The sequence below is a fragment of the Rhyacophila brunnea genome, unplaced genomic scaffold, assembly GCF_057557595.1.
Source record: "Rhyacophila brunnea isolate RB1 unplaced genomic scaffold, BYU_Rbru_1.0 scaffold_7, whole genome shotgun sequence".
NCBI lineage: Eukaryota > Metazoa > Arthropoda > Insecta > Trichoptera > Rhyacophilidae > Rhyacophila > Rhyacophila brunnea.
The window spans coordinates 26,209,895-26,226,261 of record NW_028233339.1 but is presented as its reverse complement, the minus strand read 5'-3'; the positions used below and the strand labels follow the sequence as shown (position 1 = coordinate 26,226,261).

The window sequence follows — 16,367 nt, the reverse complement described above, 5'->3', positions numbered from 1 at the left end:
AACCGAGCCACTATCCACTTGCCATATTGTTGTTACTTTGAATAATATAATCGAACTGAGTTGAAACTGTACATGGACTTGTAGTAAATTTCAGTGGCGCACCCAGGGGGGGGGGGGCAAGGGGCCCTGGCACCCCCCAAAAATGAAAATGATCAGAATGATTTAAAACATTGAAAGGCAATAAACTATACCTTGGGCTTAGACAAATAAAAACACTGCAAAAAAAAAATGATTTATAATTATTCTCCAGCACCCTTTTTAGAAAAATTTCTTAGATTTTAATTTCTAACACAAAAATTTCGAAACACTAATGTCGGGTTGTTTGGTGAAACCCAATCCCTAATGGAACTGTCAAAAAATTCTCCGTGTCCACCTGAATTCTGGAGTGGTGTAGGTCATAGCTGGGGAGGGCTGATAGGGCTCTAGCCTGGGGGCCCGGGCTGTGGGGGGCCCGGCGTGTCGGGTTGACCAGATAAGTGAGATAAACATACATCATAAACTAGCTTTAATAGTAAAAAAACTCGCCTGCGGCGCTATTATACTTCATGACCATGGATATTTTCAATTATATAATTGTGCAATATACTTTTTGATTATTATGTGTCGATACTCGACAGCTCCATTATTAAAGTAGATGTATTAAATCGCCAATAATTCACAGTATAAGTACCCTTAATTTGAACTAAAACACAATTTGAAAAACGTTAATGTAGTCTTTCACACTGGCTTTAATCTTAGTGGTAGGTAAGGGGCCCGCCAAATATCCTAGCCTGAGGGCCCGTTTCAGGATGTGGGGAGTGGGGACCATGGTGTAGGTACGCCGAGTGCAATAGACAAAAGGCCGATAAACGAAAAATTAGGCTGTGAAGAAGAAAAAGTGCCTATGGGACTAATTTACATTCTCCTCCTTGGCCCCCCCCAATATTAAATCCTGGGTGCGCCGCTGGTAAATTTTACTTATGTTTAAATGCTATATAAACGATTGTATATTTGTTTGATTACAGCCCTACTCCTTCTATATGACGTCACAAATAAAACCAGCTTCGACAATATCAGAGCTTGGCTGGGAGAGATCCGGGAATATGCTCAAGAAGATGTTGTTATCATGTTATTAGGTAAGTAGATCATTTTAAAAACGATTGTGTTTGATTGGTACCTAAGTATATAGTAAATTATAGTAGTTCATGCATGCAATATAACTAAAATGGGTATTCAATTTAATATCTATAAGAGTAAAAATACTTAACTTCATCAGTGGTAAATAAATTCAATACAAACTACTATAGTTCGTCATAAAGAATTCTCGAAATTCAATATTTTTTCACATGTCACGTGTAGGTTCGATTTTCAATCTGTGCGATCTATAAAATAATACAAAAAAACTTAAAAACCTAAAACATTAAAAATTCATTTATAAAAATATTTTCCTCTCATACAGCCTTAACTAAAAAAATGTTAATTAATTAATTTGTTAAAAAACTTAAGAATTTGTATGTCTTATTCGTTGAATGAAAAATAGTTTATTAATTTATTATGATTTAAAAACCAAATAATGGAGTAATCCACGACATCGGTTAGTAATTAAGGAATTAATTAAGGGGGGACATGCTCGTCGAAGGTCAAAATTGAGTTTTTATTGTATTTTCAAACCATGATCCTGGACACTCCTTAAACGTTGTAGATGATCTATTTATATAATTTTGAAGCCTTATTATCCTTTATAGTTATTTTAAACATTTGATGACTGCATGAAGTATTTTTGTTACATAAAATAGTATTCTTTTAAACCTCTCGCTCTAATGTTTTAGAATATAGTCATATTTCGGTACAGAACTGTGCAGTGGTGTTAAGATTTTTTACATTTATTAATTTTTAAACGCATTTATAAAACCATTAGTATAATTTATTACGAGATAATTTTTGTAAAATATTCACGATAAAAAATTATATTGATAATCTCTGTGATCCCAAATTTGACAAGAATTAGGCATTTTATTATTCAAAAAATCGGCAAGATTAACACATTTGAAGATGAATCTAAAGATATTTATTATAAGCTATGTCTTTGACCATTCAAGTGTGATAAAAATCTTATGAATAATGATTGCTTTATAATAATTATTGACCTAAGAATAAGGTAGTGTTTTTTTGAAATACGCCATTTCTTTTGTCATTCCCTAGTGGTTAAGCTACAACATACGGCCGTAGCCATAAAATGACAAACTATAATTAAAGTAGGGAGTAAAATTATGTTAACGCGCGTGTTTGAACATGTACTTAACCGATTTTTTTTTTATTTTTTTTTAAACGGTACATGTTCAAACACGCGCGTCAATATCATTTTACTCCCTACTTCAATTATAGTTTGTCAATTTATCGCTACGGCCGTATGTTGTAGCTTAACCACTGGGGAATGACAAAAGAAATGGCGTATTTCAAAAAAACACTACCTTATTCTTAGGTCAATAATTATTATAAAGCAATCATTATTCATAAGATGTTTATCACACTTGAATGGTCAAAGACATAGCTTATAATAAATATCTTTAGAATCATCTTGAAATGTGTTAATCTTGCCAATTTTTTGAATAATAAAATGCCTAATTCTTGTCAAATTTGGGATCACAGAGATTATCAATATAATTTTTTATCGTGAATATTTTACAAAAATTATCTCGTAATAAATTATGCTAATGGTTTTATAAATGCTTTTAAAAATTAATAAATGTAAAAAATCTTAACACCACTGCACAGTTATGTACCGAAATATGACAATATTCTAAAACATTAGAGCGAGAGGTTTAAAAGAATACTATTTTATGTAACAAAAATACTTCATGCAGTCATCAAATGTTTAAAATAACTATAAAAGATAATAAGGCTTCAAAATTATATAAATAGATCATCTACAACGTTTAAGGAGTGTCCAGGATCATGGTTTGAATATACAATAAAAACTCAATTTTGACCTTCGACGAGCATGTCCCCCCTTAATACCTACCTTAATTAAATATACTAAAACCGATAAAAAACATTACAACGCAATTCGATAAGCATTTCATGTAACAACTACTAGTTAAAATTGTCGTAATTTACTAAGATACCTGTAGCTTAATTGGAAAAGCATACTGGCGCGAAACAAGCAGATACAGGGTAAATGTTAAGTGATTTTTTCTAGTGTATATAATATGCACGAGATGTTTTCAAATTATGTATTCTATTCAATATATAGAATTTTACATTCTCAAATCTTGTGTCTTATTCGTAGTTTATTCAATATCGAATTCTTGATAATCAAATATTCCTTAATTGTCAAGTACCGAGAATCAAAAAACGTCGAAAAAATATAAACTTTATGTGCAAACTACACAGCAAGATGAATCAGAATTTCCAAATTAATGTTATATTATGGAATTTTGTATAAAATACGAATATATACCAGCTACATATTATTATTATTTCTATAATATGATCGACCTGCAAATACAAAAATAACAAAAAAAGTATTGCGTATTTTCCAATATGTACAATAAAATGTTTTTTTTTTATTCAACTGGGAAATTTTATATTCGGAAAAATTCCGAGCTCAATCATCGTAATGAAAATATGCAAATCATTCAAAGTGCATTAAACTGTTTTATATCCAGTGGCTATACTGCCCTGCTAAATAAAAATACAGTGTTTTTGATTTTAATGAAATGAGAATCCAAGTTTTAAGCTACCGTTTTTCCTATATTGTTTAAAATTATTGGATTGTTTTGATATAATCTCTAAATATACGCAGTCTATTTTGAGATTAAATATTATAATTATTATAAATCTTAAAACAATGATATTGTCGTCATATTGAAATATTAAAATACAAACAGGATACTAAATTAATATGAAGAAAAAATATTTAGAGATTATGTCAAAACAGTCCAATAATTTTACATAATATAAGAGAAAATGTAGTTTACAATTTGGGTTCTCATTTCACCAAAACCAAAACACTGTTTTTTTTACTTAACAGGGCAGTATATATAAGTGTAATATTTTTTTTGTCTACAGTATAGGTCTAGGATATGTGGTTTCGTTTTTTGGCATCACTGGGAAAAGTCAGTTGGTCCTAGTCAGTTGGAATATTTTGTAGATATAAAAAAAATGAAATTTAAAATTTAAATGAGAAATAGAATGATAATGTAGATGGGCTTAGTCGAGAAAATATAATATAATTCAATTATACGCCAAGGAAAAAAAATGAGAAATTTTGACCTCATTTCCCCCCTCGTAAGATAAAAATAATATTCTTTGTTTTCTTTCGCTGGAATCCTTGAAGTAGAATTTTAGTAAAGTCAGGCACAATTCCACGAAATCCCAACGTCAAATTTAATGACCTTAAAAATATTGAATATTCCAAAAACTTTCTTTATATTTATTATGCGTCAAATAAAAAACTTGTTAAACAACGAAATATTCAAGAACAGAAGACCGAAGTATCAAAATAGCATAAAATAAGAAATAAGTAGGTAATGTAGCAGTGGCGAAGACTCCATACTAGGCGATTATTTAAAGCCTACTTTCTGAAGATAAATATTTTTAATTGCATATTGACGTATTTATATAATCACAATAATATTTATATTCTATAAAAATAGTTTAATTTGCCAACAGCATCTGTCATATATGTAGGGATGTATTATACAGATTACATAACAATATGCATAGATTAAAAAAAAATATACCACAGCGCGCCATCTATGTCGGATTATTCGTCAATTAATGGTGATATTTTATCGTATCGACTTTATTACCTCACATGACCTCCGTCAGTCTATATTCAGTCAGTCTGTATGATATTATAACGTAGGCTCCTATCGCCAAGTCTAAAACCTTTAGCTACCACTATGCACACTCACCAATGGTAAATAAATACACACTGACAACAACTGTACTTATTTAATTCTAAATTATATAATAAATTAATACAATAAAGTAGGTAAAAAATTATTACCTACCTATTAAGGGCGGACGTGCTCAGCGTGGATCAAAATGGAGCTTTTTTCTATTTTCAAAGCATGATCCTGGACATTCCTTAAACGCTGTAGATAATCTATTTATATAATTTTGAAGCCTTATTATCCTTTATAATTATTTTAAGCATTTAATGACTGCATAAAGTATTTTTATTACATAAAATAGTATTCTTTTAAACCTCTCGCTCTAATGTTTTAGAATATAGTCATATTTCAGTACATACATGTGCAGCGGTGTTAAGATTTTTTACATTTATTAATTTTTAAACGCATTTATAAAACCATCAGTATAATTTATGTTGACATTATTATAGTGAAATATTTACGATAAAAAATTATATTGATATTCTCTGTGATCCCAAATTTGACAAGAATTAGGCATTTTATTATTCAAAAAATGGGCAAGATTAACACATTTGAAGATAATTCTAAAGATTCAAATTATAAGCTATGTCTTTGGCCATTCAAGTGTGATAAACATCCTACGAATAATGAAGGTTTTATAATAATTATTGACCTAAAAATAAGGTAGTGTTTTTTTAAAATACGCCATTTCTTTTGGCATTCCCCAGTGGTTAAGCTACAACATATAACCGTAGCCATAAATTGACTATAATTGAAGTAAGGAGTAAAATGATGTTAACGTGCGTGTTTGAACATGTACCTAACCGATTTTTTTTAAACAGTACATATTTCACTATAATAATGTCGATATAAATTATACTGATGGTTTTATAAATGCGTTTAAAAATTAATAAATGTAAAAAATCTTAACACCACTGCACATTTATGTACTGAAATATGACTATATTCTAAAACATTAGAGCGAGAGGTTTAAAAGAATACTATTTTATGTAAGTAATAAAAATACTTTATGCAGTCATCAAATGTTTAAAATAAATATAAAGGATAATAAGGCTTCAAAATTATATAAATAGATTATCTACAACGTTTAAGGTATGTCCAGGATCATGCTTTGAAAATAGAACAAAAGCTCCATGTTGACCTACGCTGAGCATATCCCCCCTTAAGTGTTTGTAAAAAAACCCTACTTAATACTTAATTATAATACATTTAATAGGCGTATAAATCGTCAACATTGGGAAAACAACGGCATTGGCTAACGTATTGGGAATTTATGGAGTTAACTAATGATAATTGTCAATAATATAAGTGTTTGAGTGTGCATAGTGCCTAAGATGCCGAAAGATGAAACCTGGGTCGTAAAAAACGACTTAAATTGAAAAGTACAAAACTTAAATCCATTAGAATCATGATATTGTTTAATCACAAATGTGTAATGTTATTGACTTTCCCCCTTATATTTTACCTTCTAAAATTGATGAATTGAGCGACAGTCATTCGCTCAACCGGTTGATCTGAATTAATTAGAGAATGGTTAACAAAATAATAAGTCTCTTAATATTCCTTCCATATTTTTCGTGATTCTAATGCTCCGTCTGGTGTGGGAGGGGCAATAATTATAATTTAATTTATATTAAATCACACACAGCGAATAGAAAATATGAGAATGGGAGACTTCTAGAACTGAATGTAAATAATGTGAACTTTCTTTTATATACTTTTTCTAAACACGAGCGAGGTACTCAACAATCATATTCATTAACAGTCTAAAATCTACATGATATTATAACTATGCAGTTTTTCGGTTTGTACTTGCAAGAATTTTCTGAACTATCTCTGTACGAATAGTGTAGTGCTACATAAAAATATAGCCGGGTCACTGTGTATTTAAAAACCATTCATCACCCCCTTCCCCAACATAACATATAAGTACAATATTTTTCACTACTTGAATGTTTGGTTATCAAAAAGTCTACGGTCGCCGATCCAGCACGCTGCTCTCCACCTGTAATATTTTTCAATTATATATAATATAATATTATTAATTTAATCATATATATATAATATTTTAAGAAACAATATCACCCGTATCTATGGGCGAATCATGGACGCAAACAGAGAAGACAATATAATAATTTATTATACGGTCTATATAAAGATTTTAGCACAGTTTAATTACGATTGGGAGTCTGCGCTGTTTGGTAGTTGTACACGGTATGATCGACAATGAACCGAGACAAAACAGAGTAATTCGGAAATTCGCTGCGTGGATAGAGCCAGTGACTGCTTCTGCAGTAAAACTACATTTTGAAATGATATTTTGTGTTGACTATTGAGTGTCGCTGATGAAATCGGCCACACAACAATCAAAAAGGTATCGTGAATGAAAAGTGCGGATACACCTTTTAAGGCTATACCTCGGTTGAGGCACGGTCTAAAAAGATCGTGGCTAGGCGATGCGCGGATTGCGGGTCGCGGGTGCAAATGTCGCATGCCGAACGAAATATAATTTGTAATATAAATCCAACATGCGTCCATTTAATGTTCTGTTTATTGTTTTATTAGTAATAATATAAAGTATTCATTGACATGATTTTTTTAAAAGTAAATGGGTAATGTTTTTAGTCATCTCTACTCGATTTAAGAATTAATACCCCCGTCGCCATCACGAAATAAATTGACGTATTCACACCTCGACGTTCGTTCTCAGACTGCCAGCGAGTCCAAAATTTTGTCGCGCCTATAGTTGAAAATTATTTGCCTTCACTGAAGTATCATCACCTTAGGAAAAGAAAACTTCTCCTAAAATGGACGACAGCTTGTTCGATAATGAAGAGCAAAAGAAAAACATTAACTTTTGTCAAGTGTGTTCAAGACACACATTATTTTTTATATATATCTACTTACTTTAATATATTTTTACAATGAATTGGAAGTTAACACAATATTGAAGTGAACATATTAACATGACAATAGTAAAACAATAGTATAATTAGTTTTCAATTTCGTCTACGTCGGTGACGCGAATTTTTAAAAAGTTAACCTAGAGCCATACCTATCGTTTGGCACTTGTACAAAAAGATAAACCCGTCTCAAGAACGTAGAACTTGGAGTTCTTTTAGAAGAGATTTGAATCCCATCTTATACCGTTTGAAGTTCCGTAGATTTAGTTTACAAAAGAAAAGTAAAGGTGCGCTTTGTAGTGTGGGTTCTTGACAATACGGACGTGATTCTCGCCTTGTATGGAAAACATGACTGAGACGACTGTGTATATTGAATTGCGTTTGTTTGTCGTTGTTTGCATAATACCATTATTTTGGATTCAAATAATAAATAAATGGTGATATTTCAATGTCCTATTCGTAGATACACCTAACTAGGTATACTATACGTGATGTATATTATTGGGTTATTAGATTCTCACTTATTTATACATGTTCAAACACGCGCGTTAACATCATTTTACTCCCTACTTCAATTATAGTTTGTCAATTTATGGCTTCGGCCGTATGTTGTAGCTTAACTACTGGGGAATGCCAAAAGAAATGGCGTATTTCAAAAAAACACTACCTTATTCTGATAATTATTCTGATTAATAATTATTATAAAGCAATCATTATTCGTAGGATGTTTATCACACTTAAATGGTCAATTAGAAAAGTTTACAATTAGTATCTTTAGAATTATCTTCAAATGTGTTAATCTTGCCCATTTTTGAATAATTAAATGCCTAATTCTTGTCAAATTTGGGATCACAGAGATTATCAATATAATTTTTTATCGTAAATATTTCACTGTAATAATGGCGATATAAATTATACTGATGGTTTTATAAATGCGTTTAAAAATTAATAAATGTAAAAATTCTTAACACCACTGCACATTTATGTACTGAAATATGACTATATTATAAAACATTAGAGCGAGAGGTTTAAAAGAATACTATTTTATGTAAGTAATAAAAATACTTTATGCAGTCATCAAATGTTTAAAATAAATATAAGGGATAATAATGCTTCAAAATTATATAAATCGATTATCTATAACGTTTAAGGTATGTCCAGGATCATGCTTTGAAAATAGAACAAAAGCTCCATTTTGACCCATGTACCCCCTTAATACGATAATTTTATATTTTTGGGTTGATTACCACTTTATATTATGACATTATGCAAAATTAGATGTTAAATTTGCGAGAGTATTGTTCTAAATACAGCTGCGTGGTTTTCGGTTTTGATAGCAGCCATCAATTAATTGATTATACATAAAATAATTGATTACAATTTCCTTAGTGTAAATGTACTGTATTCATATTTCTAGATTTATTTTCTTGATATTGATGATTGACCTAAATTTCAGTTAAAATACAAAGTGTAGTTAATTACGCAGGATAAAAATAAATAAATAACCTTATATCAATATTTTTATCATTGACATATTAATGGATACTGCAGCTGAAGAATAGAAAGGACACACGGCATCTGAATCTGTTCATATAAATATCATTATTTCGTAAGAGGCGAATGTGATTAAAAATGAATTCTGCATCTGCAATAAGGGTGCATATTAAAAATTCGTAATATATATGTACTTACTTGTTGTTATATACGTTCTTAATATCTTGTAATTATTTTCTTTGGTTTTCATCCTTATTGAAAAATTGGTAAAATTATATCGTGACTGTATGTTCCAGGTAATAAAGCCGACAGCGGGCCAGAGCGAGAGGTGAGGCGAGAAGAAGGAGAGCGTCTCGCGCGGGAGTACCGCGTCGCATTCGCGGAGACCAGTGCCAAGACCGGCGCCAACGTCGAGATGGCCTTCGCAGCCATCGCCAGGGAGCTCCGGGCCCGGGCGCAGGACCCGTCGGGGTCGAACGCTCGTGACGCGAGGTTCTGCGTACAGGACTGTGAGAATGAAGACCCGCGGCGGATGTCATGTCCTCCATGCGTCACGTAAATTATGGGCATCAAAAAAGATAAATCTCATAACTGCAGTATTAATCATTAGGCAAACATATTGCTAGCCCTTACTGATATTTCAGTATACCTATTATTATTATGTTGTTTTCGTATTCATTTTAAAATGTAAATCACATCTGGAATTTCGCTTGCAAGTTCAATACATGCGTTCTACGCTCCAGTATTTCTTGTTTATGCGGACCAGAGATGGTTTTTAAGTATGTAGGTACGTGGCGCTTTGATGTATTTGAAAATTTTGAGGCTTTTAAGAGGAATTACGATAAAGTGCCATTGAGTGTTACAATGCAGAAATGGTTATGTTGGCTGGATTTGTTTAAACTTTGATTGATTGAATTTAACACTTTAACAGGTCATGAGGCCTAAGGACAGTAATATAGTGGAAATAGTAGTGCAATCAGTATTACAAATGAAACAATTACAAACACCCAGGCTTTGAGAAAATCACATAAATATATTGTGATTTTCTCAGATATCGAACCCGGAGCCTCCGGACGAAAGGCTAGCACCTTACGCACTACACTACTATTTTCATATTTTATGATAAAACAACCGCCTCATCCGTTGTATTGGAAAATGCCGCTAATACGACAGTAAAGTTTAAGTAAATTGTTATATAAAATTCACCTGCATTTTACGCCTGTGTTGAACGAATGCGTTGAATTTACAATGGAAATTATTTAATGAATTTCAAGTTTCTTTGTGAATATTGTAAATAGATATCACATCGTTGCATACTCGCGAAATCGAGATAATATATGTAAGCATTAAAAATTCAATATTAAGTCAAAGCGAGATTTGGTTTCAATTAAAATTTGATATCTATCATAGTTGGCGGTAGGGACATGCGTACAAAAACTAGAGTGGGTATATTTTTATTCACTTATTCATATAGTAAATGTCATTTTTGAACAATAATTGTACTAAATATTTTTGTTTATTAGTATGTAGATAGGTATATAATTTTGTCAGACACCGTTTACAAAATGTATTATTGTGGTACCTACTACATATTTAGTACAATATTAAAACATCTTAAAAATATATATATATATTGATAATTACCATTTGAATGTAGACACACATGGAGAATTAATTGTGTAAAAAATTATTAAACATCAACACATAATACACTATTTAATTTACATACAGTTATTATTCAAGTGAATTCTAATACAATGATTAGATATACATATTCATCAGTATATTAATTATACTTAACATCTACGTATGTCGTATACACTATCATGGCCGGTCCTAAGAGTATAATAAAAAATAGAGTATTAAAACTTAATAATACTACATCGTATATTTGTTCATTTAAAATATGTACCTAAACAATGAAAACTAGTTGTCAATGGTGACAATTTGAAAAACTATTATTAACAAATTTCAAAACCATTCACTAAGAGTATCAGTTCATCTATACTTGTATCATCACACATATGTAAAGTTTTTCTTTTAAACTATTATATTATCTAAACCCGACTCTAGTTTCCATATATTCTAGAATTTTTATGGGACTCTTAAAGTCCGCTCAAAATATAATAGGTGCGTATCAAATAAATTAATAAATGAATATCTATATTATATTGAATAATGTTCAGTGATATTCTGGGGATTGGGCTAATATAAATGCACAGATGATCAAGTTAATCAAAATAACCCCAAAGATAAATAAATAAACGATTTAAAGTCTACTTAGGTAACTGTTTTATTTATTATTATAATATTCTTAACCTAGTCAATCTAAAACATTCAAATGATTGGTTGGTATGAAAATAATAATGACAATATATCCACTATGTCTATGTACCTATTTCAATTTTATAATACAAATGGGATATCATTTTATACAAAGAATTTTCATGATTGAATCACGTTTCATTTATATATAATATGTAAGTATACTGTAAAGTAAAAACTGCTTCTATTTTTTTTTAAATTATAAATGATTTGTACTATATTAATTGTCAGTCCACGTTATTCAGTTTAATTAAAAGAGATGTATTATTCTAAGAAGTTCTTGGAAAGTTTATGATTTTTTTTCATGTCCGCGCTTTTAATATAACGAATAACACATAATATTTATTTTATACAGCTTCACAATTTTGTTTTCATTGCCAATTAAAACTTCGAGGATTAAAGAAAGCCTATCAAAAGAATATTTTCTCTCTAAGTTAGTTATTCAAAGAAATTATCTTGAAACTTCATCGAAATATGTACTGAAAGTGAAAATGTTCCCAAGTACCAACCTAATAAAATAATCATTACGTATTTTACTAACAACATTTTTAAATCAATTGGATTTTTCCCCTATATAATTTTCCCCTATATTTCCCCTAAATACTTTATATTCTCATATGCAAGATTATTAAGGGAGGAACACATACTTAAATATTATACAGTAATTATGTTTTGGCGATCTATATGGCATATCGAGCAAAAATATTATGTTATAATACAATATTTGGCAATAAATATGTATTACAATAGAAACGATCAAAATGAATTACATAACAGCTATACAATATGCATAATTCAGAGGGCATTTTAAAATACAAAAACAGCATCAGTATTGCAAACTTCCTATTCAATAACTGTGGAAATTGTTATTTTTAATTTTATATACTTAATCTAATGCATATTTATTATTTCATTTTAATAAATGGTTTTATAATTTCAGTTCCAAGTTGTTTCTATTTACAAAGCAGCTTTTTGAAATTAAAAAAATACACACAGCTACATAAAAATTTTGGTGAAATTCAGAATTTAATATAGGTACCTACTTAAAATTTGATTATTGTTAGAAATATTATTTATTTTGAAAAAGGTGGAGGAGGTGAACCAAAACAGTTTTAGAAACTATGATTTAGTCTATAACTATGCGAAATTATTATTATATGTTTACATAAACCAACTATTATCTCTAATATTACGGCTTTATTATGATACGCATGCTTACAATAAAATTAGTACTGATACTTATAATATTCTTCGAAGTCATTGCATATTTTTTTACTAGATGCCTATCTACGTATTTTATAGAGACAGGTGCATAATATTATTTTTTCAATATTACTTTATTATACAATGTTCATCTTATTTTTATTCCGCTACATTATGGATGATAAGTTTAAGTCGACAGTTCATAAGCAGGTTGTTACTTGGGTATATTTCACGTTCACTTAGTTGCAACGTAGCAACGTAGCGACGTAGCAATCTAATTGAAATAATTAACTTCTACAAAGCGTAGAGGTTTGGCGTAGCAAATAAACTTTCCAAGTCAGTGGCAGTACAAAATTCTTGAATTAATAAAATGTCTGCACTTCAACAACGTTTTAATTCCAAAATAATTAATTTAAGCGAATATAAAAACGTTGTGGAATTACAAGAATGATTATATAATTTATAACGAAGAACACCCGTTTAAATTAGGCAAGTAACTGCATATATTTTTTTATCTATGGAACGTTAATAAATAAATTTATTTCAAATATGAATTTTGCTCGGGGTTTACTTTCGTGAACTAAATCCTCTAGATCTAGGTACCTACATGGATACTATTTCTTCAGTTTTTAACAAGTGGAAAATATTTATTGGATTATTTTGTTTACTATAAAATTAATTACCTACAGCCCCTGAAACTAAGTCTGGCATTAATTTTTTTCTATCCCAATATTGCTAAAAATATTGCATTGCCAAGAAGTTATTAATCTGTTCAATAATATAATCTATTGTTATATTATTGTCGTTGAACTCTTAAAACCTCCGATCAGATAAAATTTCTATTGTACCGGAAAGAAAAAAAACACTGCTTTATATGTTATATAAAAATAACTACATTTTTTAAAGTCTCTGAATAACTTGATGTATTTAAATAACAGATCGTGGGGATTTCGTCGTCATCGCGTTTTTGTTAGCTTTCTTTAATATTTAGATGTACCTACTTTACTTTTGGTGATACATTTAACTATTTGATTTTTTAAAACTATGGAGCGGTCTAATATATCAGTATAAAAACACCGTTTTGATAAAACTTTCACATCGGAGGTTTTTACAGCTCAACGTCGATATTCTAAATTATTGAGTTTTTGTGAAATATTTTTTTGTTTAGTAAGAAATCTTTTTATTTCAACATACCCTATTATTATTCGAAGTAACATTTTTAGCGTGTCCACAATAAGTAGAATGATAATTTGACATTTCATCTGGTATATCTACCAACATTGTTTTAAAGTATTTTAGTATGGTTATTTCTTTTGTCCAATAAATATTAGACATTACATTTAGATTATTTTTGTGTAATAGTATCACTCTATGACCATTTTTAGACTGATTTTGTATAGCCAAATAGAATCCATTACACAAAAATATACGGTGCACAAGATCCATTGTTTTCAAATATTTTTATTTTGATTTATTTTCAAGACATATATTTATTTTTTATCAACCTTTGATAAGTATTTACCTAGCGTATAAGTACATACATAGATTTGAGTTTTTAACATTGATATTAATATTAAAAAATATATATTATTATACACATAGGTTCCAAAGATATTATATAGAACCAAAATAATATGTCAAAATCTTTGGCTTTACGTGTTTTGTAATATTAAAGTTAGGTAAAAATAAAATAAAATTTATCAATATTAATGATGCACCCTAAATATCAATAACCGGCTCGCTATTTTTCAATATAAAATCCATTATGTGTAATCTATGTAGATACTTATATACCTACTTCTGGTATGATTAATACTTACAAAAGTATTATAGTATATCAAATATTTTTTAACCACCTAGGTAGGTACTTCTACATTTTCAAAATTTGATCTGGGGCATTATTAATTGAATGTTGAAAATGTTCAATACATCTAATTTGTCAAATTGGTCAGATTATTTATGATTCATTTAAAATGAACGGGTATTGATGATATTCACCGGTTCTAAACCTATCTGTCATTTTAAAATCGTGTAAAAAAGTTACCCCAACAACAGATTATATAAAAAAAACGATACTATTATCTTAAATGTGTATTAGGTACTCTAATTAAAGAAATGTTTCAATAATAAAATAATTGGTATTATACTTATTGTATCATAATGCAAAATAGTTTTACTGTATTAACGTATAAATTAATTACATATTATTCTTCTTGCTTTAAAATATAAATGTGTTTACCTCTCTTGTAGGTGTGTAAAAACAATAATGCATGTACACAATTATAATTAAGTATAATATTGTATAATAATCATACGACACGTGAAATCCAAAATAACCACTGAACCAGTAATCGCAGACATGTATATTACATTAGAATTTTTAATAAAACATAATATTGCTTATTGATATTTTTATATATCTCAACCAATCTTTGAGTACCTTTACCTTCCAGTTACTTGTGGTATTGGTGCCTACTTATCATTATTTTCTTTTCAAATCGTCGGACAATACTTTTTCAGCATATCATTATTGGCATAACCTAAGTTATATAAGGGTAGGAAGATAAGCATTTATAAATTAACTGAATGCAGTTTATGTTTTTTAAAATATAGGAAATTTGCATATGTGGTAAAGGTCTACGTTGACGAATTTGAATACTACCTACTTACCCAATTTCAAATTGATTCACCAAAATAATAATTATCAGTCTCAATTAATTTCGCCGCAGATCATAATATTATTATGATACTTTACCAGTTACAACTACAAAGTTGTTACTTATCAAGGAGATAATCGCGATAACTTATAGAGGACAACACTATTTACCAAAAAGTAAATCAACACCTTTTGATGATATTATCTATTATAGCTTTATACACTGGTAATGTTTCTGAAAAGCTTTGCAAGATTGGTTGTTGTTTGTTCGCTCACTTTACACCCTTGGTTTTAGATTCATGACCTGGCTTCAAATAAACATTTTACCTACACTTATAAATTAATATTTCGTCATAGTAAACAGATAATAATAACTAGATAAATGAAATTTATCGTAGGATGTTGTATATATGTATTCCTCATGATTATAGGTCGTTAAGTACTATGATATAGGTAGGCAATTATCAATCTACCTATGTATATAATATTATAATATAAAATAAAATAATTTGAAGAGCATGTTAGGTATTATTAAAGCTAACGATGCTATTTATTATAGTCACTATATTTACTGTTTCAAATCCATGTTAATGTTTTCCAATAGCTAATTTTGATAATATATAATATATATATATTATATTGTAGTAGTTATACAAATAAATGTATTTAGAGAATCATATTATCATGTAATATAATATTTTATTTTAAATGTATATTTTTAGACGAACACCTTTTTACTGCATAATATCACTATGACACTGTTAACCAAATATCACATTAATTTAATTTATAGATTATGCATTTATTTCATTGATATATTTTGTAATGTGATTTGGAATCTTTCAAAAATTACATAGGTTTTATATTTGTATTATATTATTATATTTTGACAAATAACGTGGTATT

The 16,367-nt window shown here is 29.2% G+C and overlaps 1 protein-coding gene across 2 annotated transcripts in view; it reads left to right on the top strand.

The window, feature by feature from the left end:
• The window catches only part of Rab26 (RAS oncogene family member Rab26), a 149,098-nt gene extending 133,034 nt beyond the window's left edge, over positions 1 to 16,064 (top strand). For both annotated transcript variants that reach the window (XM_085958131.1, XM_085958132.1), the window contains 2 exons: positions 1,005 to 1,115; positions 9,574 to 16,064. In XM_085958131.1, coding sequence (XP_085814257.1) covers positions 1,005 to 1,115; positions 9,574 to 9,836 — 374 coding nt within the window. In that variant the 3' untranslated portion in view covers positions 9,837 to 16,064. The remainder of the gene's footprint in view (positions 1 to 1,004; positions 1,116 to 9,573) is intronic.
• Positions 16,065 to 16,367: the final 303 nt, after the last annotated feature.